Here is a 23,092-nt window from a genome sequence, read left to right on the forward strand (position 1 = left end):
CGCGGCGGACAAACACAATCTAATTCTCCAGTGAATGAACATTATCAGAAGAAGAGGAGGATAGAGACACGTGTGGCGTCGCTGTCAGTCTTGCCCGGATACCTCCTCGTTTGCCCCTTCCTTGTTTCGCCTCCTCTTCGCTGCAGCTGTGGGGGCTCTCGGTGCCTCTTTAGTGTTTCAGAAGAAGAAACGTGTCGGTCTGGAATGTCTTTAGCTGCTGTTTGTTTACTTTAAAAGCCACTTCCTCCATGTTATTTATTCAAAATCAATGCCTTAATGAATATAAGATCATCGTTTGTACATTGCCAGTTCTTCTGTTCTGTCTAGAAACTGTAGTAAAACTGTAGTAAAAATCTAACCCCTTAACTCCCACCTGAACCGAGCACATTTTCTCCAGTTTGGCTTTACCCCAATCCAAAAGCTTCTGGAAAAAAGGTGAGAAAATAGCGACAAAACTGAGACGAAAACAATGATGGAAATGTGACAAAAAAAGTGAGAAAACATTGACAAAAAAGTGATTAAGAATTGATGAAAAAGTGGCAAAAATGTCACAAAAATATCACAAGAAATTGACAAAAAATTGACAAAAATGTGATTTTTTTTTTTACAAAAATGTGATAAAAATTTGACAAGAAATGACAAAAAAATGACAAAAAATTGACAATTTTTTTTACAAAAATGTGATAAAAATGTGACAAAATGTGACAAAAAAAATTACCAAAATTTGATAAAAATTTGACAAGAAATTACAAAAAATTGACCAAAAAATGACAAAAATGTGACCAAAAAAAGGACAAAAATTTGATAAAAAATTGACAAAAAAATTACAAAATTGTGACAAAAAAATGACCAAAAAAATTACAAAAATGTGATAAAAATGTGACAAAAAAATACTAAATTGTGACAAAATGTGACAAAAATTTTTACAAAAATGTGATAAAAATATGACAAAATGTGACAAAAAAAATGACAAAAATTTGATAAAAAATTGACCAAAAAATGACAAAAATTTTATAAAAAATTGACAAAAAAAAATACAAAATGTGACCAAAAAAATGACAACAATGTGATAAAAAAAAAAATGACAAAAAAGTTCCAAAAATGAGTTGAATACCCAACAAAAAAATGATGGTTAAAAAAGAGGTTAAACTGTTTGTGCGGGTCTGTCCAGCAGGTGGCGCTGATGCTCCGGACCCCCGGGAGGAGGCGCTCTCTGCCCCTGATAAGAGAGGAAGAAGGAGCGCGAGTCCTGGAGCAGCTCAGTCCTGTCAACTTCCCACACGCTCGGCCCCGTCATGAACCGACTCCTGCGCCGCTCCGGCCCCGCTCTGCAGAGGCTCTGCGGCCGCCACTACTCCGCTCCTGCAGCCGCCGCCATCCCGACCCCCAGCGCCCAGCCCGAGGTGCACTTCAACAAGGTACAACAAGTGCGCACTGACCGAGGCACCGAGCCCGGAGCCCCGTCACAGGTTTAACTCCTCACGCGCCGACGCACAAGCGCACTCCGCAGTTTGACTCTTTTACTCACTTTTTGGAAAGGTAGTGCGTGCTTTCGTAAGGCGCGTGCAGGGGGAGGGGCCCTGCATGCCCTCAGGTGACCTTTCCCCCCCGTACTTTTAACCTCTTAACTCCCGCCTGAACCGAGAGCATTTTCTCCAGGTCAGCTTTACCCAAATCCTGTAGGCCGGTGTGACGCCTCATTTGAAAGCTAAGATCGACAAAACTCATCTGAATGGATCTTTATCCTCACGTCATCAGGTTTTATTCCATCTTTTTTGGGGGGGGGTTTCAACTCATTTTGTAGCTCAAATCAGTCAAATTTTTATCACATTTTTGTCATTTTTTTCTCACATTTTTCTCACATTTGTCACATTTTTAGTCACATTTTTTGTCATTTTTTAATCATTTTTTTGTCAATTTTTGTGATTTTTTTTGGGTCAAATTTTTATCACATTTGTCACATTTTTTGTCTTTTTAAAATAATTTTTTGTCAATTTTTTTTTATTTTTTTTGTCACATTTTTTGTCATATTTTTTGTCTTTTTTTTAATTATTTTTTTGTCACATTTTTTGTCACATTTTTTTGTCACATTTTTTGTCTTTTTCAAATCATTTTTTTTGTCATTTTTTCGTCAATTTTTTGTGATTTTTTTTGTCACATTTTTTGTCCTTTTTTAATCATTTTTTGTCAATTTTTATCACATTTTTGTCATTTTTTCTCTCACATTTTTATCACATTTGTCACATTTTTTTGGTCATTTTTTGTGATTTTTTTTGGGTCAAATTTTTATCACATTTTTGTCATTTTTTGTCTTTTTTTGTCACATTTTTTTGTCACATTTTTTGTCTTTTTCTAATCATTTTTTTTGTCATTTTTTAATCAATTTTTTGTCACATTTTCATCATTGTTTTCGTCTCAGTTTTGTTGCTATTTTCACACCTTTTTTCCAGAAGCTTTTGGATTGGGGTGAAGCCAAACTGGAGAAAATGTGCTCGGTTCAGGTGGGAGTTAAGAGGTTAACTTATGTGTGTTATATCCCCCTGGTCCTCACTGTTGCTCCTGCTCTGATGAGTCTCAGGATCTTGTTTTAAACCAGACCCTCGTTAGTTCCTGTTTTCACCCTCGGTCCTGCAGCGTCAGAGGAAGTGAGAGGAGAAAGAGGGGGACTATATTGTAAGGCGTAATAATACCAGGAGTAGTTCGAAATCCGCGCAGTAATCTTCACTTTACTGCACGGATGCCAAATTACTCCTGGTATTATTACGCCTTACAATACAGTCCCCCCTTTTATCCGCTTAGAAAATCCACATTTTTTTATTGTGTGTAATTATACTTTGTAGTGGAACACTTCACGTAACCATATTTAAATAGGGAAAACGTGGAAGAGCTTAGTAGCTTCTATCTGGACCTGTTTTGGAGCTATAGAGGAGAGAGGGAGAGGCTAAATGCTAACGCCGTCTGCGCTGTGTTTACGTGACTGAACCTGAAAGACAGGTCCTAAAGAACTCGTCAAAGATAAGGTATAACTGCTCCCAAAGTTTCTTGTTCGTACAGAATAAGCCACGCTCCAACTGATGTTTTTAGTCGTTGTTTATTTTGTCACAGCTTTTTCTTTTTGCTGGACCTTCGACCAACCACCGTGAAAAACTATGAACGAAAACAAAATATTTGTCAATAAAATAAAACAAAACAAAACATACACACACATCACAAACCAATACACACCGTGTGCGCCTTCTGCACCAACATCTAGGAGTGGTCAAAGTCCATTTTTAGTCCCAATATTTCCAATATTTCCGTAGCTACTTTCTGCGTCCGTGCTTTACAGCCACCGGAAGCCATTCGCGCCCTCCAATCAAAACAAGTGACCCGCGCTCCGCAATTTTCCCAATCGACCACAAGGGGTCACCAACGCAGCACAGGCATGACAGAACAACTCAAACCACAATACAAAACAAAAATAAATACATTTGTTCTGCGACAGCTACATAAGGTAAGAACATATCTCAGTGTGGAAAAACGGTGGCCTATTCCTTAAGTCTTGTTTTGACTCGCTCTGTCTTGAGCATTATTTTTTCTTGCTCGTTCACACAAAGTTCCTTAACCTCTGTTTCGTCGCTCTGTCTCTTCTGGACGTCAACATAAAAATGTATCAATAAAACTGCTCTGACCTGTAATAACTCCTGTTCTAAAAGGGATAAAGATGAATCTTTTTTACGATTTGTTCGTGAGCGTCGTCTCAGTTTCTTCTTCTGATTTAGTTTTTGCTTTTTTCTTCTTCAGCTTTTCATCAATAACGAATGGCAGGACGCGGCGAGCGGGAGAACCTTCCCCACGATCAACCCCTCGACCGGGGAGGTCATCTGCCAGGTGGCCGAGGCCGACCAGGTGAGAAGCTTCAGCGGCTCCATCAGCCTCCACGCTCTGCTACTGACCTGTGTGTGCGTGTGTGTCGCCCCCTGCAGGCCGACGTGAACAGGGCGGTGAAGGCTGCGCGTGACGCCTTCAGGTTCGGCTCGCCCTGGCGCCGCATGGACGCCTCGCACCGCGGCCTCCTGCTCAACAAGCTCGCCAACGCCATCGAGAGCAACGCCGCCTACCTCGCGGTGAGTCCGAGCGCTGACCTCCTCTCCGGCGTCTGAGGTTCGAGTCCCTGAGCAAGACACTTCCCCCACGGCCTGAGCGAATGTGGTGTCAGACATTTAACGTCATAACTAGAATAAAAATGAAGGCCGTAAATGCCATAAAGTTATGCAAATGTACAATATCCAGTTTATTTCCAATGTGTAGGCCAGGGGGGGAAAAATGGCTACAAATGGGGACAAAATGGGACTAAATGGGGTAGTGAGGCACCGATACCGATTTTTCTAAAACCAGTACGAGTACTTGGATTTAAGTACTCGCTGATACCGAATACCGATACGAGTACAAGGCATTTTCTTCTTACTTTTTCCACTGCAGATTGGTTTGTAATTAGTTAATTTACTCATGTACATTTCCTTAAGTAAAGTCGGCGACACATTTAAGAGCCGTTATATTATAAAGCACAGGCTTATAAAGCCTTATTTATGTGTTTTTATTTAACAATAGTATTGAGATGTTCCTTAAATGGTCTCTTTTCGTCTTTACTTCAGCTCCTGTAGATTTTCTCGTGTGTTTGTAGTAACTTAGCGAGAAGCTACAGCGTTTTCATTGTTCTGCTGCAGCTCATTTTCCCTCAATATAAACATGCTGTATGTCTTTAATCTGGATTTTCTGAGGACTTTTTAGTCGCTGGGTTAGTTTTTCAGATGAATAAACACCTGGGCATAAAACAGCGTCAGAATGGCCAAAACTGCTAGTGCTGCAGTGTTTACAACATACATGCTAACGTTGCTAACTCGCAGCTAACAACATTAAGCTCTGGTTAAATCCAGCTCAGACTCTGGTTTAGAGAGCGCAGTCTGTAATAAAGTCAACTCTATGTGGATTATTGTGTTTACACTAAAGAACTCTCCAGTTTGTTGCTTCTTCTCTCCTCAGCTGAGAGCTGCGCCTCGTAGCTGCGCCTCGTAGCTGCGCCTCGTAGCTGCGCCTCGTAGCTGCGCTTCGTAGGTCAAATGGTATCGGTTTCTGTTATCGGGACCTCATGAATGAGTACAATCATGTGGAATCGGCCCGATACCCGATACTGGCATCGGTATCGGTGCATCCCTAAAATGGGGGGTGGAATGGGCTAAAAAAGAATAAATGGGAAAACATTTTGGAAAGAGTTCTTTTCTCCCCTTCTGTTCGAGACAATCATCTTTTTGAAGGAACATAGAAATGTAAATGAAGATGTTTGCAGCAAAACATCTTAACATATTGAGACATTCATTTTTAGTCAAATTGCCATTAAATCTAAACATATGTATTCCAGTCCAAACAGCTTCACCTGCAGTTTTGGCTGAAGTTGTACATCAAGGTTAACCCTTTTATTGCAGAATGATGTGTCTGTATATTGTCGTCCAGTCCAAAACAGTCTCCGCAGAGTCTTGACCCTGGTTAACCTCTGCTCTGCCTACAGGAGCTGGAGACCCTGGACAATGGGAAGCCCTACGCCATTTCCTACTCCGTGGACCTGCCCAACGTGGTCAAGTGCCTCAGGTAGGGCATCCGAGTCGAGTGTTCTGTCGAGTAGAAAGAGGACGGGAGGTTTGGATCAAGATTAGACCAAGTTTTTATGGACCATTACTGATGAAAGTGCTTTTGTTTGTGACAAATAACACAAACCTTAAAGCTAATCAGGGCTATGACTTTGTTTTCTAAGATGTAACTTGCACGACTGCCCTTGTTCCATCGGCGCTACAGCATTTGTATCTTGGATTAGTTCAAACCGACTCAAATTCAACATAGAAGAACTCTTATTCAAGCCATTTTAAGTCATTGATCTCATGTTTCCAGTGTTGTGCTTTACTTTGGGCTAATAATCAGTGGCTTCGGCCCTCGGTCTGTAGAGCTCCACAGTCCCGCCTCCTCTCCACAGTCCCGCCTCCTCTCCACAGTCCCGCCTCCTCTCCACAGTCCCGCCTCCTCTCCACAGTCCCGCCTCCTCTCCACAGTCCCGCCTCCTCTCCACAGTCCCGCCTCCTCTCCAGTCCAGAAGTAAAACTCCCTGTTGCTTTGAGACCGTATTGATTTGGAATAAAGTCTTTAACTCTCGGGCTGAATCCAGCTCTGTGGTTCTAAAGCGACCGCAGAGTCAGACGCAGGTGAAAAAAGCACGTCTGAGATCCATCTAGTTTAACTGCGAGCCTTCGTCCTAGAACTACATTACCCAGGATGCTCGGGAGTCCCATGATCTACTACGAGGCTTGTGATTGGTGGAGCTTCACGATCCCACACGTGTTTATTTATTGTAATGTAGACGACATATTATAAACAATGTATTCAAACATAATGCAGGCAGATAATGGACGTTTTATCCATATCTAACACTGAGAGTAAGAAAAACGTCAAAAAAATGTTCCCAACAATCCAACTAAACGAACCACCATCATTTTTATTCCTATTAGCAGGATTCAGATTGTTTAATAGTGAAATAATATAGAACTTTTGTCTGCAAAGTAACTGAAACTGGCCGTGTTTGCTGAAAACCTGGTTGCCTTGACCAGCGGGCGCGATGTCGCAATGGCTCTTGGGATACGGAGTTTCTATAGTCAGGAAGTGAATGATGTCACAGCCTTGTACCTTTGCCTTTTCTTCAACACGTCGTCTTCTTTTTGGATTGAAATCAAACATTTTATGGTCACGAATCGCTACATCGCTGATTAGCTTTTGCGCTGACGTTAAACTCTTAATATTTGAATTTTTGGAAAATCTACGGTCGTGTAGACGGGGATTTTTTGCTTCCGGAGCAACAGGACTGCAAGGGGCTGTGGAACTCAATAAACAATAAAGAAAATCGTCCCTCCACCAAGAAAACTTGCCTCCCGCTGCTTTAGGGGTTATATTCCTTAGTTACTGAAGAAGTAATTTACTCGTTACTTTTGTAATCAGTGTTGGGAAAGTTCATTTTCTACATGAACTAGTTCAAAGTTCAGTTCACAAATTTCAAAATGAACTAGTTCGTTCATAGTTCCAAAAATGAACTAGTTCATAGTTCTTTATTTTTTTTTTTTGCTGCTGCGAGCTGTTATTCAGGCATGAAAACGGGTCAGGGGTGAAATAGGTGAGAAGTATATTTCCTCTCTCAGGGAAATATTTTTATATTCCATATCTTAAAACAACAATCTGATGTATTTTGAGATGCATTTTTGCCAAGCTTGGGAGAGCTGGAGAAAGTTGACTTCAGCCATGAGTCAAAAATATTATGGCCTCACTTAGTGTTAAAGCTATTTCATGTCAGCCTGTCACTGTTTTAGGAGTGGATTTTTTTTATTATTTTATTATTGTTTAATTTTTTTTATTTTAAATTCTTAGTGGAAAATTAAGCTACAAATATTCAATTGCATTTTGTGTTAATTTTGTAAATAATCATGTGAATAAGATTGTTTTAGGAGCTAATTTGTAGTTAAAAAACTCCACATTGTGGCTTTATGTAAATGAGTGGCACCGCGGAGCAGTTTGGAGCGACAGACGTTACACAAGAGAAACTTGCTTCGTAGCCTCACCCTGTGGCTGCTGTGGCACCGTGCGGACCCGCTGGTTACCTGCGTGCCAGGGCATGTGCCAGGGCATGTGCCAGGGCCTGTGCCAGGGCCTGTGCCAGAGCCATAAACAGCAGAGTTCACCGCCACAGAACTGAAGTTTAGAACCGCTGGTAAACTCTGACGGGGCGGCGGGGTTTTATATTCACTGATATAAGAAATCTGGCTCCATAATGAACAAACGTAAATAGAACGGGAAATGCCGTTTACGGACACCAGAATGAACGCGCTCATGGTTTCGTTCATCAGGCATTAACACTGTGCGTTCAGTTCACGTTCACGTCAGTTCACGTTCGCCCAAAATATACATCACTGTTTGTAATACGTTACCCCCAACACTGGTACAGACGATGACTCAAGAACCTTCATTGAAGATCAGTATAATTCACTTTAACCTCTTAACTCCCGCCTGAACCAAGAGGATCTTTTTCCTCACATCAGATTTTTTTTCCATCATATTTTTTGTTGGGTATTCAACTCACTTTTGTAACTTTTTTTTGTCATTTTTTTGTTATTTTTCGTCATTTTTTTTATTACATTTTTTGTCATTTTTTTGTCAAATTTTGTCAATTTTTTTGTCATTTTTTGTCACATTTTTTCGTCAATTTTTTATCAAATTTTGCTCATTTTTTTGCTACATTTTTGCATTTTTTTTGTCGAATTTTTATCAAATTTTTGTCATTTTTTTGCTGCATTTTTTGTCAATTTCTTGTGACATTTTCGCCACTTTTTCATAAATTTTTCTCACTTTTTTGTCACATCTCCATCATTGTTTTTGTCTCAGTTTTGTTGCTATTTTCACAGCTTTTTTCCAGAAGCTTTTGGATTGGGGTAAAGCCAAACTGGAGAAAATGTGCTCGGTTCAGGTGGGAGTTAAGGGGTTAAAGAATGACGGGGCCCTGGAGACTGTATCTGCTCTTCAGGTCTTGTCTGTGTGAGTCGATCTGAGCGAGACGTGGAGACGGGAGATGATTATCTCCAGAACACGTGACCGGAGCAACATTCTTGGCTCCGTTCGAGAAGTAAACACGACCGAGGCTTCTCTGTTTCTGTTTCTGGTTCTGCTGCAACATCCAGATACAAACAGCTCTGACAGGGGAATGAGGGATCACAAGCTCGCAGCTGATTTGATTCCTTTGACTCTTACATTTGCAGAAGGCTCATCGACAGGAAACAGAAAGGTCACGCAAAGTTCAGCGCCTTTGCTGTCGATGCAAAGACACCAGGAGGAAAAGACAAAAGCACAAAAGCAGAAGCTGAAAGGACTTTAGGGCAGGGCACATTTATTTAAACGTTCAGGTATTAAAGCGACTCCGTGGACCCAATCCTTAATAAATATGAGCAGATTTCCCTGATTTCTTTCACAGACGAGGCCGTTCCCACTAAAGTAAAGACCGAGTGTTGCTTTGTGAAGTGTTATGACCTGCTCTTTGCCTCTTACAGTCCAACAGTTTAATGTGTGACAGAGCTCACACAAGTTCACACCACAGTTACAACTGTAGAACAAACTTAAACAAATTAACTTATTATACGGCTCTTAACAAAGTAAGTAGAAGCTCCGTTGATTTGAATGGGATTTCCCAACATTCTACCGGTCATTATTTTCTGATAAAGAACCACTGAGAAAAATAACGACGCTGCCAATGGCAACGGAGTTCGTGCTTTCATATCACTCCGCACGTACGTAGCAGCGACACTATCTGTCCCGTCACTGCGAGAGAAGTCGGGGAATCGCTCGTGAAGTTAGCGTGAGTCTGACTTTCAACTTACCGAGAGATTCACCACCATTCCTCCAACTGCGCCTTCAGCTAAGTAGCTAAGCTAGCTGCTAGCCTCGCTGCTTCTAGCCGAGCAAAACGTTGCCGAGCAACGCGCAAACCTTTGGGAACTATTTGTTGCGGAAGTCATTAAATAAACCTTTCGACCTTCATGAAAGTGTACGAAGTTTATGTTGTGTGTGTTCAGTTGCAAATGGCCGAATAATAAGCTTCGCGTCGGGGTCCGGTTCGCCCTGTCGGTGCTTATTTTCCCGATAATGACCAGCGTTCTTACTTAAAGGAAATAAAATAAGGTCTGAAGGTTGTTTTTAAAGTTATGTTTCTCCTCCGCGTTCATGTTATGCTGTATTTTTCTTAGATTTTTTTTTAATAACATACAAAGTGAAAACACAAAAGGCTCCAAGTAAAACTTCCATATCTAACAAAGAAATGTGAGACAATATTTAAAATATTTTATAAAATATGTAAATTGTCCACCTGATCTTGCATTTTGATGTAAAGTAATGTATTATTTTTTGTAAAGTCCCTCCTCCCCAGATCTCAGCGACTGATCAGTCTAGTATCCTCCAGCGTCGACCAATGAGACGAGTGAACCAGCCCGTCAGGTCCAATCAGGAGGAGGGGGAGGAGTTTGATCGTTTACTTTTGAAAATCCTGTTCCTGCTCTCCTCATGTGGCAAACACAGAAGGGCTTTGTGGGTAAAGAGGGGAGGGATTTGATTGTTTCCTTCCAAATTTCCCTCTGTCCTGAATCGTCCGATGGCCCCCGTCTGTTTGTGTTGCGAGTCCTGACCAGTGGCTAAAGCGTCTCCGTCCTCTGTGCAGATACTACGCAGGCTGGGCCGACAAGTGGGAGGGAAAGACCATCCCCATCGACGGAGACTTCTTCTGCTACACTCGCCACGAGCCTGTGGGCGTGTGCGGCCAGATCATCCCGGTGAGAACCCGAGCCTGCGGGCGCTCATTTAACCTCTTAAAGGGGGGTGTTATGCAAAATCAACCTTTTTAAGCTTTACATCATGTTGTGTCATTCCCTCATTAAAACCATGCCTGAAGTGTTGCCTTGGCACATTCACGTATTTCTGAGTAATCTGTAAAAACTCTGATGGCGGCCATTTTAGGGATAGGTTTGCCTGAGTCCTCCTAGGAACGCCCCCACCTCCTGGAGACGCCTCCGAGCTTTCGTCACCAGCCGAGTAACCAACCACTGCTCCTCAGCAGAACCCCCTCCCCACTGATGCCACAGACAGCGTGTGGAGGGGGCGTGTCTAAAGGCTCAGAGGTTCTTAAAGAGACAGAGGCCTATTTCAAGACATTCACTACAGCCATTTTGAGAGAGACATTTTATACAAGGCAGTTATTCTAATTTACTGCATTTACAGACCAACAGAAGGTTTGTCATCATTGTAGTGTGATATAGACTGGTGCTATGGGACTGAAAAAAGCAGAATACCCCCTCTTTAACTCCCGAGCACATTTACATTTCTCCAGTTTTACCTAAATCTAAAAGTTTCTCAACTGCAGAGCAACAGTGTAACGCCTCAGTTGAAAGCTAAGGCCTACAAAAGGGATTTATTTTGTCACGTTTTTATCCTGGTTTTAAATTGTTCTGCCTGGAGGTGGATGAGATTTGCTTGACCAGATCTCGATCAAAATTTAAACTAGATCTTCTTGTCAAAGGACTAAAAAGTGTGGTCAGAGGGAACGTTGGTCCAGAGTCGTTGTTATTCCCATACTTTGACGCTCTTTCTCCTCCTCATCTCTCCTCCTCCTCCCCTTCCTCCTCCTCCTCCTCCTCCCCTTCCTCGTCCTCCTCCTCCTCTCTCCACAGTGGAACTTCCCTCTGCTGATGCAGGCCTGGAAGCTCGGTCCGGCTCTGGCCACCGGGAACACGGTGGTGATGAAAGTGGCCGAGCAGACGCCGCTGACCGCGCTCTTCGTGGCCAATCTCATCAAAGAGGTCAGAGGTCATCGCCGGGACGACCCACGCTCGCCACTGTTGGCATTTTGGGGCAGAAAACGCCTTGATTCCCGTGTGTTTGTGCCCAGGTGGGGTTTCCGGAGGGCGTGGTCAACATCCTGCCGGGTCTGGGACCGTCCGCTGGAGCCGCCATCTCCAGACACATGGACGTGGACAAGGTGGCCTTCACCGGCTCCACCGAGGTACTCCCTTCAGACTCCCTTCAGACTCCCCTCAGACTCCCCTCAGACTCCCCTCAGACTCCCCTCAGACTCCCCTCAGACTCCCCTCAGACTCCCCTCAGACTCCCCTCAGACTCCCCTTCAGACTCCCCTTCAGACTCCCCTTCAGACTCCCCTTCAGACTCCCCTCAGACTCCCCTCAGACTCCCCTCAGACTCCCTTCAGACTCCCCTTCAGACTCCCTTCAGACTCCCCTTCAGACTCCCCTTCAGACTCCCCTTCAGACTCCCCTTCAGACTCCCTTCAGACTCCCCTTCAGACTCCCCTTCAGACTCCCCTCAGACTCCCCTCAGACTCCCCTCAGACTCCCCTCAGACTCCCCTCAGACTCCCCTTCAGACTCCCCTTCAGACTCCCTTCAGACTCCCCTTCAGACTCCCCTCAGACTCCTTCAGACTCCCCTTCAGACTCCCCTTCAGACTCCCCTTCAGACTCCCCTTCAGACTCCCCTTCAGACTCCCCTCAGACTCCCCTTCAGACTCCCCTTCAGACTCCCCTCAGACTCCCCTCAGACTCCCCTTCAGACTCCCCTTCAGACTCCCTTCAGACTCCCCTTCAGACTCCCCTTCAGACTCCCCTTCAGACTCCCCTCAGACTCCCCTCAGACTCCCCTCAGACTCCCTTCAGACTCCCTTCAGACTCCCTTCAGACTCCCCTCAGACTCCCCTCAGACTCCCCTCAGACTCCCCCTCAGACTCCCCCTCAGACTCCCCTCAGACTCCCCCTCAGACTCCCCTCAGACTCCCCCTCAGACTCCCCTCAGACTCCCCTCAGACTCCCCTCAGACTCCCTTCAGACTCCCCCTCGGGACTCCCCCTCAGACTCCCCTCAGACTCCCCTCAGACTCCCCCTCAGACTCCCCCTCAGACTCCCCTCAGACTCCCTCAGACTCCCCTCAGACTCCCCTCAGACTCCCCTCAGACTCCCCCTCAGACTCCCCCTCAGACTCCCCTCAGACTCCCCTTCAGACTCCCCCTTCAGACTCCCCTTCAGACTCCCCTTCAGACTCCCCTTCAGACTCCCCCTGACTCCCCTCAGACTCCCCTCAGACTCCCCTCAGACTCCCCTTCAGACTCCCCTTCAGACTCCCCCTCAGACTCCCCCTCAGACTCCCCTCAGACTCCCCTCAGACTCCCCCTGACTCACCTCAGACTCCCCCCTCAGACTCCCCCTCAGACTCCCCCTCAGACTCCCCCTCAGACTCCCCCTCAGACTCCCCCTCAGACTCCCCCCTCAGACTCCCCTCAGACTCCCCTCAGACTCCCCCTCAGACTCCCCTCAGACTCCCCTTCAGACTCCCCTCAGACTCCCCCTCAGACTCCCCCTCAGACTCCCCTCAGACTCCCCTCAGACTCCCCTCAGACCCCCCTCAGACTCCCCTCAGACTCCCCTCAGACTCCCTTCACACTCCCCTCAGACTCCCCTCAGACTCCCCTCAGACTCCCCTCAGACTCCCCTTCAGACTCCCCTTCAGACTCCTCAGACTCCCCTCAGACTCCCCCTCAGACTCCCCCTCAGACTCCCCTCAGACTCCCCTCAGACTCCCCTTCAGACTCCCCTCAGACTCCCCCTCAGACTCCAGCCCCCTCAGACTCCCCTCAGACTCCCCTCAGACTCCCCTCAGACCCCCCTCAGACTCCCCTCAGACTCCCCTCAGACTCCCTTCACACTCCCCTCAGACTCCCCTCAGACTCCCCTCAGACTCCCCTTCAGACTCCCTTCAGACTCCCCTCAGACTCCCCTCAGACTCCCCTTCAGACTCCCCCTCAGACTCCCCCTCAGACTCCCCTCAGACTCCCCTCAGACTCCCCTCAGACTCCCCTCAGACTCCCCTCAGACTCCCCTCAGACTCCCTTCACACTCCCCCTCAGACTCCCCTCAGACTCCCCTCAGACTCCCCTCAGACTCCCCTTCAGACTCCCCTTCAGACTCTCCCTCAGACTCCCCTCAGACTCCCCTCAGACTTCCCCTCAGACTCCCCTCAGACTCCCCTCAGACTCCCCTTCAGACTCCCCCTCAGACTCCCCTCAGACTCCCCCTCAGACTCCCCCTCAGAGAGTCTGTGCGAGCCGGTGCGAGCCCGTGCGAGCCGGTGCGAGCCGGTGCGAGCCGGTGCGAGCCGGTGCGAGCCGGTGCGAGCCGGTGCGAGCCGGTGCGAGCCGGTGCGAGCCGGTGCGAGCCGGTGCGAGCCGGTGCGAGCCGGTGCGAGCCGGTGCGAGCCGGTGCGAGTCCGTGCGAGGTCCGTGCGAGGTCCGTGCGAGTCGGCGCGAGTCTGTGTTGTGGCTTCTCTAACCTGATCCGTCTCTCCTGATTTAATCAAAAGTTGCTGAACCTGATTTGACTCTGAGCTCTGTCTGCAGGTGGGTCACCTGATCCAGCAGGCCTCGGGCAGCAGTAACCTGAAGAGGGTCACTCTGGAGCTGGGAGGGAAGAGTCCCAACATCGTCATGGCCGACGCTGACAGTACGTGCTAGAGTCACTCTGAGGATGAACTCGTTACTGACTGTGTTTAGGACCGACCTCAAGAACAGGGTCAGATTCCATAACAGCAAAAAGGGGATTTAGTCAGTGATGCTGTTAGCGCTGTTAGCACAACATTAGCTACTGTTAGCACAACATTAGCTGCTGTTAGCGCAACATTAGCTGCTGTTAGCACAACATTAAGATAAGATAAGATAAGATAAACCTTTATTGATCTCACAAAGGAGAAATTCACTTGCTCATTCATTAGCTGCTGTTAGCACAACTAGCTGCTGTTAGCGCAACTAGCTGCTGTTAGCGCAACTTTAGCTGCTGTGAGCGCAACATTAGCTGCTGTGAGCACAACATTAGCTACTGTGAGCACAACATTAGCAGCTGTGAGCTCAACATTAGCTGCTGTTAGCACAACATTAGCAGCTGTTAGCACAACATTAGCTGCTGTTAGCACAACATTAGCAGCTGTTAGCACAACATTAGCTGCTGTTAGCACAACATTAGCTGCTGTGAGCACAACATTAGCTGCTGTGAGCACAACTTTAGCTGCTGTGAGCACAACTTTAGCTGCTGTGAGCACAACATTAGCTGCTGTGAGCACAACATTAGCTGCTGTGAGCACAACTTTAGCTGCTGTGAGCACAACGTTAGCTGCTGTGAGCACAACGTTAGCTGCTGTGAGCACAACGTTAGCTGCTGTGAGCACAACGTTAGCTGCTGTTAGCACAACTTTAGCTGCTGTTAGCACAACGTTAGCTGCTGTTAGCACAACGTTAGCTGCTGTTAGCACAACGTTAGCTGCTGTTAGCACAACGTTAGCTGCTGTTAGCACAACGTTAGCTGCTGTTAGCACAACGTTAGCTGCTGTTAGCACAACTTTAGCTGCTGTTAGCACAACATTAGCTGCTGTTAGCACAACATTAGCTGCTGTTAGCACAACATTAGCTTCTGTTAGCACAACATTAGCTTCTGTTAGCACAACATTAGCTTCTGTTAGCACAACATTAGCTTCTGTTAGCACAACATTAGCTTCTGTTAGCACAACATTAGCTGCTGTTAGCACAACATTAGCTGCTGTGAGCGCAACATTAGCTGCTGTGAGCGCAACATTAGCTGCTGTTAGCACAACATTAGCTGCTGTTAGCACAACATTAGCTGCTGTTAGCACAACATTAGCTGCTGTTAGCACAACATTAGCTACTTTTAGCACAACATTACCTGCTGTTAGCACAACATTAGCTACTTTTAGCACATTAGCTGCTGTTAGCACAACTTTAGCTACTTTTAGCACAACTTTAGCTACTTTTAGCACAGCATTAGCTGCTGTTAGCACAACATTAGCTTCTGTTAGCACAACATTAGCTGCTGTTAGCACAACATTAGCTGCTGTGAGCGCAACATTAGCTGCTGTGAGCGCAACATTAGCTGCTGTTAGCACAACATTAGCTGCTGTTAGCACAACATTAGCTGCTGTTAGCACAACATTAGCTGCTGTTAGCACAACTTTAGCTACTTTTAGCACAACATTACCTGCTGTTAGCACAACATTAGCTACTTTTAGCACATTAGCTGCTGTTAGCACAACTTTAGCTACTTTTAGCACAACTTTAGCTACTTTTAGCACAGCATTAGCTGCTGTTAGCACAACATTAGCTACTTTTAGCACAACATTAGCTGCTGTTAGCACAACTTTAGCTACTTTTAGCACAACTTTAGCTACTTTTAGCACAACATTAGCTGCTGTTAGCACAACATTAGCTACTTTTAGCACAACTTTAGCTGCCATAAGACCATAGAAAACCTATACAAATTAGCACCACCTCTAAATTAGTATAAAATAATAAATAGAAATAAAACAGGTCTGAGTTGCTGCCGGCGACTGCATCTGCTTTTTGCTTTAACTCATGGAACTTTGCTAACAACATGTAGCGCTGTGTGGTTGATGTAAAGCAGGGGTCACCAACGTGGTGCCCGCGGGCACCCAGGGGCATGTCCAGTAGCCCTTGGGACTTTTTCTAAAGTATAAAGCACTTTTTCTTGAATTATATTCTTAAAATTACAGTTATTTCGGTTCTTGTGACTCAGTATGAGTTTAAAATAAAGCTATTTTAATATAATATGGGGTCAATATCCTATAAGTGAACAGTGTACGTTTAAGTCTTTAGGATTTGTTTTTAACTGGTAGCCCTCGAACAATTTAATGCTCTTAAAGTAGCCCTCAGCTGAAATAAGGTTGGTGACCCCTGATGTAAAGCATGAGTCGACTAAGCCTGTGTGTTCTCCGGCGCCCTCTAGTGGCCTACGCGGTGGAGCAGTCGCACTTCGCCCTCTTCTTTAACCAGGGCCAGTGCTGCTGCGCCGGCTCCCGGACCTACGTCCAGGCCGACATCTACGACGAGTTTGTGGAGCGAAGTGCGGCGCGAGCGAAGAGGCGCGTGGTCGGAGATCCTTTCGACCTGCGCACGGAGCAGGGACCACAGGTGAGACACGGGACCACAGGTGAGACACGGGACCACAGGTGAGACACGGGGCAGGACCACAGGTGAGACACGGGGCAGGACCACAGGTGAGACACGGGGCAGGACCACAGGTGAGACACGGGGCAGGCCCACAGGTGAGACAGGACCACAGGTGAGACACGGGGCAGGGCCACAGGTGAGACACGGGGCAGGGCCACAGGTGAGACACGGGGCAGGGTCACAGGTGAGACACGGGACCACAGGTGAGACACGGGGCAGGACCACAGGTGAGACACGGGGCAGGGTCACAGGTGAGACACGGGGCAGGCCCACAGGTGAGACACGGGGCAGGCCCACAGGTGAGACACGGGGCAGACCCACAGGTGAGACACGGGGCAGGACCACAGGTGAGACACGGGGCAGGCCCACAGGTGAGACAGGACCACAGGTGAGACACGGGGCAGGGCCACAGGTGAGACACGGGGCAGGGCCACAGGTGAGACACGGGGCAGGCCCACAGGTGAGACACAGGGCAGACCCACAGGTGAGACAGGACCACAGGTGAGACACGGGGCAGGGCCACAGGTGAGACACGGGGCAGGGTCACAGGTGAGACACGGGGCAGGGTCACAGGTGAGACACGGAGCAGGACCCACAGGTGAGACACAGGGCAGACCCACAGGTGAGACAGGACCACAGGTGAGACACGGGGCAGGGCCACAGGTGAGACACGGAGCAGGGCCACAGGTGAGACACGGGGCAGGGTCACAGGTGAGACACGGAGCAGGGCCACAGGTGAGACACGGGGCAGGCCCACAGGTGAGACACGGAGCAGGGTCACAGGTGAGACACGGGGCAGGGCCACAGGTGAGACACGGAGCAGGGCCACAGGTGAGACACGGGGCAGGCCCACAGGTGAGACACGGGACCACAGGTGAGACACGGGGCAGGACCACAGGTGAGACACGGGGCAGGACCACAGGTGAGACACGGGGCAGGGCCACAGGTGAGACATGGAGCAGGACCACAGGTGAGACACGGGACCACAGGTGAGACACGGGGCAGGACCACAGGTGCGACACGGGACCACAGGTGCGACACGGGACCACAGGTGCGACACGGGGCAGGACCACAGATGAGACACGGAGCAGGACCACAGGTGAGACACGGGGCAGGACCACAGGTGAGACACGGGGCAGGCCCACAGGTGAGACACGGGGCAGGCCCACAGGTGAGACACGGGGCAGGGACCACAGGTGAGACACGGGGCAGGGACCACAGGTGAGACACGGGACCACAGGTGAGACACGGGACCACAGGTGAGACACGGGGCAGGACCACAGGTGAGACACGGGGCAGGCCCACAGGTGAGACACGGGGCAGGACCACAGGTGAGACACGGAGCAGGACCACAGGTGAGACACTGGGCAGGGACCACAGGTGAGACACGGGACCACAGGTGAGACATGGAGCAGGACCACAGGTGAGACACGGGACCACAGGTGAGACACGGGGCAGGGACCACAGGTGAGACACGGGGCAGGGACCACAGGTGAGACACGGGGCAGGGACCACAGGTGAGACACGGGACCACAGGTGAGACACGGAGCAGGACCCACAGGTGAGACACGGGGCAGGCCCACAGGTGAGACACGGAGCAGGACCCACAGGTGAGACACGGGGCAGGACCACAGGTGAGACACGGGACCACAGGTGAGACACGGAGCAGGACCACAGGTGAGACACGGGACCACAGGTGAGACACGGGACCACAGGTGAGACACGGGACCACAGGTGAGACACGGGGCAGGACCACAGGTGAGACACGGGGCAGGGCCACAGGTGAGACACGGGGCAGGGCCACAGGTGAGACACGGGGCAGGCCCACAGGTGAGACACGGGGCAGGCCCACAGGTGAGACACGGGACCACAGGTGAGACACGGGGCAGGACCACAGGTGAGACACGGGGCAGGACCACAGGTGAGACACGGGGCAGGCCCACAGGTGAGACACGGGGCAGGGACCACAGGTGAGACACGGAGCAGGGCCACAGGTGAGACACGGAGCAGGGCCACAGGTGAGACACGGGGCAGGGCCACAGGTGAGACACGGGGCAGGCCCACAGGTGAGACACGGGGCAGGGCCACAGGTGAGACACGGGGCAGGCCCACAGGTGAGACACGGGGCAGGCCCACAGGTGAGACACGGGACCACAGGTGAGACACGGGGCAGGACCACAGGTGAGACACGGGGCAGGACCACAGGTGAGACACGGGGCAGGCCCACAGGTGAGACACGGGGCAGGGACCACAGGTGAGACACGGAGCAGGGCCACAGGTGAGACACGGAGCAGGGCCACAGGTGAGACACGGAGCAGGGCCACAGGTGAGACACGGAGCAGGGCCACAGGTGAGACACGGGGCAGGGCCACAGGTGAGACACGGGGCAGGGCCACAGGTGAGACACGGGGCAGGGCCCACAGGTGAGACACGGGGCAGGGCCCACAGGTGAGACACGGGGCAGGGCCCACAGGTGAGACACGGGGCAGGGCCACAGGTGAGACACGGGGCAGGCCCACAGGTGAGACACGGGGCAGGCCCACAGGTGAGACACGGGGCAGGACCACAGGTGAGACACGGGGCAGGACCACAGGTGAGACACGGGGCAGGGACCACAGGTAAGACACGGGGCAGGGCCCACAGGTGAGACACGGGGCAGGGCCCACAGGTGAGACACGGGGCAGGGCCACAGGTGAGACCTTGCCTTTCCCTCGCCCTCGTCCCTCATGTCCTCGGGTTTGTTTGTGCAGGTGGACCAGGAGCAGTTCAATAAGATCCTGGGCTACATCAGCACGGGGAAGAAGGAGGGGGCGCGGCTCATGTGCGGGGGGGGCGTGGCTGCAGACCGAGGTTACTTCATCCAGCCCACCGTGTTCGGGGACGTGCAGGACAACATGACCATCGCCCGCGAGGAGGTGCGTGTGGGAGTTCATTATGTGGATTTAAGTTTCTACAAATAACTCATTATTTCCTTTAAACATCTGAGTTTAAACGTCAGAGTAAGAAAAAGACCAAACTGTCTGTGTCCCTGGTCTTTCAAACGCTTATTCATTCACAAATACTGACCAGTTTGGTATCCACGTGTAGCACGAAAGGCTGTGACCGGGATGACGCTGTAATCCTAATTTGGTCTTTTCCCTTGAGGGAGAGTTTTTAAAAACGGTTCCAAAATGTTCCATTTTATTTTGTAAATTTTAAATTTTATTTTGAAAATTTTGGAATTTTATTTATTTTATTTTATTTATTTTTTTAATTTCAATATACTTTGACAATTTTTTTTGACTTTATCTTGACATTTTTTTAATTTTATTTTGAAAATGTTTGAATTTAATTTTGACAATATATTCATTTTATTTAGAATTTTTTAGCATTTTAGTGTGATTATTTCTTTTACAAAAAAGTTTTGAACTGACTTAAAAAAATATATATATATATATATTCTATTTTCATTTAGTTTTGGAAACTTTTGAATTTATTTATTTTTAATTGTTGAATTTTATTTAGAACATTTTTATTTTTTATTTTTAAAATTTGTGAATTTATTTCAAAAAAAATTTAGGAAAAAAAATCTGAAGTTTTTTTTTTTTTTTTTTTTTGGAAAATTTGGATTTTACTTTTAAAATGTTGGAATATTTTTTTTAAAATTTGGGAACAATCTTTTAAAGTTTGGAACATGTCTGTGTCGCTCCCTGGTCTTTCCCACGCTTATTCATTCACAAATACTGACATGTTTGGTATCCACGTGTAGCAAGAAAGGCTGTGTAATCCATATATTTCCTTTGTGGGAAACGGCAGCGGCTAAAGACTGGAGGAATATACACAGGGCGCATGTGCAGACAAAGAGACTAAACTTTAACATCTGCACTTTAGTCGCTCCATAAGACTCCACACTTTACAGACTCAGACTTAACAAAACCTGAATAATCTGTTTGAGATCTTTACTTCTACTAGAGCTGAATAACCTCTGCTTGGACTTGCATCAGTGACGTGACTCTCCTCTGTGTGGTCAGATCTTCGGTCCGGTGATGCAGATCCTGAAGTTTAAAACGGTGGAGGAGGTGATCGAGAGAGCCAACGACTCGCAGTACGGCCTGGCAGCCGCCGTGTTCACCAAGGACCTCGACAAGGCCCACTACGTGTCCAACGGGCTGCGCGCCGGCACCGTCTGGTAAAGTCCACTCACGGGACCGTTTAGAGACGGGACGATACGAAGAACTGGGCTTAAAGCAAGGCCTTAAACGCCATTAACCTCTGTACTCCCACCTGAACCGAGCACAAACAGTTTGGCTTTACCCCAATCAAAAAGCTTCTTGGGAAAAAGCACCAAAACAGCCACAAAAAAATGAGAAAAAAACAAGGATGTAAACGCAACAAAAAAGAGACGACAACTCAGCAAAAGTGCAGCAAAAATGCAGCAAAAATGCAGCAAAAATGCAACAAAAATTCAACAAAAATTCAACAAAAATGTAACAAAATCTCAGCAAAACTGTGACAAAAATTCTACAAAAATTCAACAGAAAATGACAAAAATTATACAAAAATGTGACAAAATCTCAGCAAAAATGTGACAAAAATTCAGCAAAACTGTGACAAAAATGCAACAAAAATGTGACAAATTCAACAAAAATGTGACACAAATTCAACAAAAATGTGACACAAATTCAACAAAAATGTGACAAAAATTCAACAAAAATGTGACAAAAATGCAACAAAAATGTGACACAAATTCAACAAAAATGTGACAAAAATTCAACAAAAATGTGACAAAAATGCAACAAAAATGTGACACAAATTCAACAAAAATGTGACAAAATCTCAGCAAAAATGTGACAAAAATGTGACAAAATCTCAGCAAAAATGTGACAAAAAATCAACAAAAAATGACAAAAAATCAACAAAAATGTGACAAAATGTGACAAAAATTCAACAAAAAATGTGACAAAAATTCTACAAAAATGTGACAAAAATGTGACAAAATCTCAGCAAAAATGTGACAAAAAATCAACAAAAATTTGACAAAAATGTGACAAAAATTCAACAAAAAAATTGACAAAAATTTAACAAAAATGTGACAAAAACTCAGCAAAAATGTGACAAAAATTGAACAAAAATGTGACACTACTGTGAGGCCAGAGACACAGACACAAATACACTGACCCTCCCCGACCTTCATCACTATGGAAACATGAGGCTGTAGGAGGAACACCCAGGCCATCAGAGACGTCAGAGCTCAGAGACCCAGGACACTCAGAGAAACTCAGATCAGGAACATCACACACATGGATGTTCTAGGGTTAAATACATGATCCAAGTCTAGTCACACAAAAATAAACATGTTGATTTTCTATGTGGATAAAAAGTATTTAAATTAGGAAAACGTGGAAGAGCTTTTTTGTCAAATTTTTATCACATTTTTGTAATTTTTTTGTCACATTTTGTCACATTTTTTGTAATTTTTTCGTCAATTTTTCATAATTTTTTCGTCATTTTTTGTCATTTTTTTTGTTACATTTTGGTCACATTTTGGTCATTTTTTGTCAATTTCTTGTGACATTTTTGCCTCTTTTTCATCAAGTTTTCGTCACTTTTTTGTCAATTTTTTCTCACTTTTTTGTCACATTTCCATCATTGTTTTCGTCTCAGTTTTGTCGCTATTTTCACACCTTTTTTCCAGAAGCTTTTGGATTGGGGTAAAGCCAAACTGGAGAAAATGTGCTCGGTTCAGGTGGGAGTTAAGGGGTTAAACTGGATCACAGACATGTTTTAAAGGTTCTATCATGACATGAGCTCATAAATCTAAAACGTTTTCTGTCCCAGGATCAACTGCTACGACGTGTTCGGCGCTCAGGCTCCGTTCGGCGGCTACAAGGCGTCAGGAAACGGGCGCGAGCTCGGCGAGTACGGCCTGGAGGGCTACACCGAAGTCAAGACGGTAACGGGACGCTCGTTTAGCCAGTTCCGAAACGCACGGACTCACTTTGCTTTGTGCTTCCAGGTCACCATCAAGGTCCCTCAGAAGAACTCGTAAAGGAGCAGCTCAGCTTTACTGCAGTTTCTTATAACCCGCCCATACGTTACTACCTGTACTCACCTGGAAATCACGCTCGAGAATAAATCTATTTCAGTAAACGTGTCCGTGTGTTCACTGTGACTTGGCAGATCGAACAAGCCTAATAATAATCACGGTTTCCTGGATATTTAGCAAACAAAGAAAATCAACCTTTTGCAAAAGCCCCGCCCCTAAACCGGCATAGTCCAATCAAACCTCATAGCAACTGTTGTGTCGTTCTCCGGATCTGCTCCAGAGAAAACCGTGAAGCGCCGGCTGGTTTTCCATTTCAAAGCTGAAGAAAGGGCTCAACAAAAAATGATGGAAAAAATAATTAAAAACGCAACAAAAATGTGACAAATTCAACAAAAATGTGACAAAAATTCAACAAAAATGTGACAAA

At 46.9% G+C, this 23,092-nt stretch overlaps 1 protein-coding gene across 1 annotated transcript; it reads left to right on the top strand.

The window, feature by feature from the left end:
• The first annotated feature begins 1,209 nt into the window (after nt 1-1,209).
• aldh2.2 (aldehyde dehydrogenase 2 family member, tandem duplicate 2) lies at nt 1,210-22,742 on the top strand. The gene is made up of 13 exons (XM_079569776.1): nt 1,210-1,418; nt 3,784-3,888; nt 3,966-4,106; nt 5,546-5,625; nt 10,271-10,382; nt 11,277-11,405; nt 11,495-11,608; nt 14,007-14,109; nt 16,417-16,601; nt 19,391-19,555; nt 20,651-20,808; nt 22,458-22,572; nt 22,636-22,742. Exons 1-13 carry the CDS (start codon nt 1,296-1,298, stop codon nt 22,666-22,668), a joined length of 1,563 nt encoding a protein of 520 aa, XP_079425902.1. The 5' UTR covers nt 1,210-1,295; the 3' UTR covers nt 22,669-22,742.
• The last annotated feature ends 350 nt before the right edge of the window (nt 22,743-23,092 follow it).

Source organism: Gobius niger (genome assembly GCF_951799975.1).
Source record: "Gobius niger genome assembly, chromosome: 13".
NCBI classification, from domain to species: Eukaryota; Metazoa; Chordata; class Actinopteri; order Gobiiformes; family Gobiidae; genus Gobius; species Gobius niger.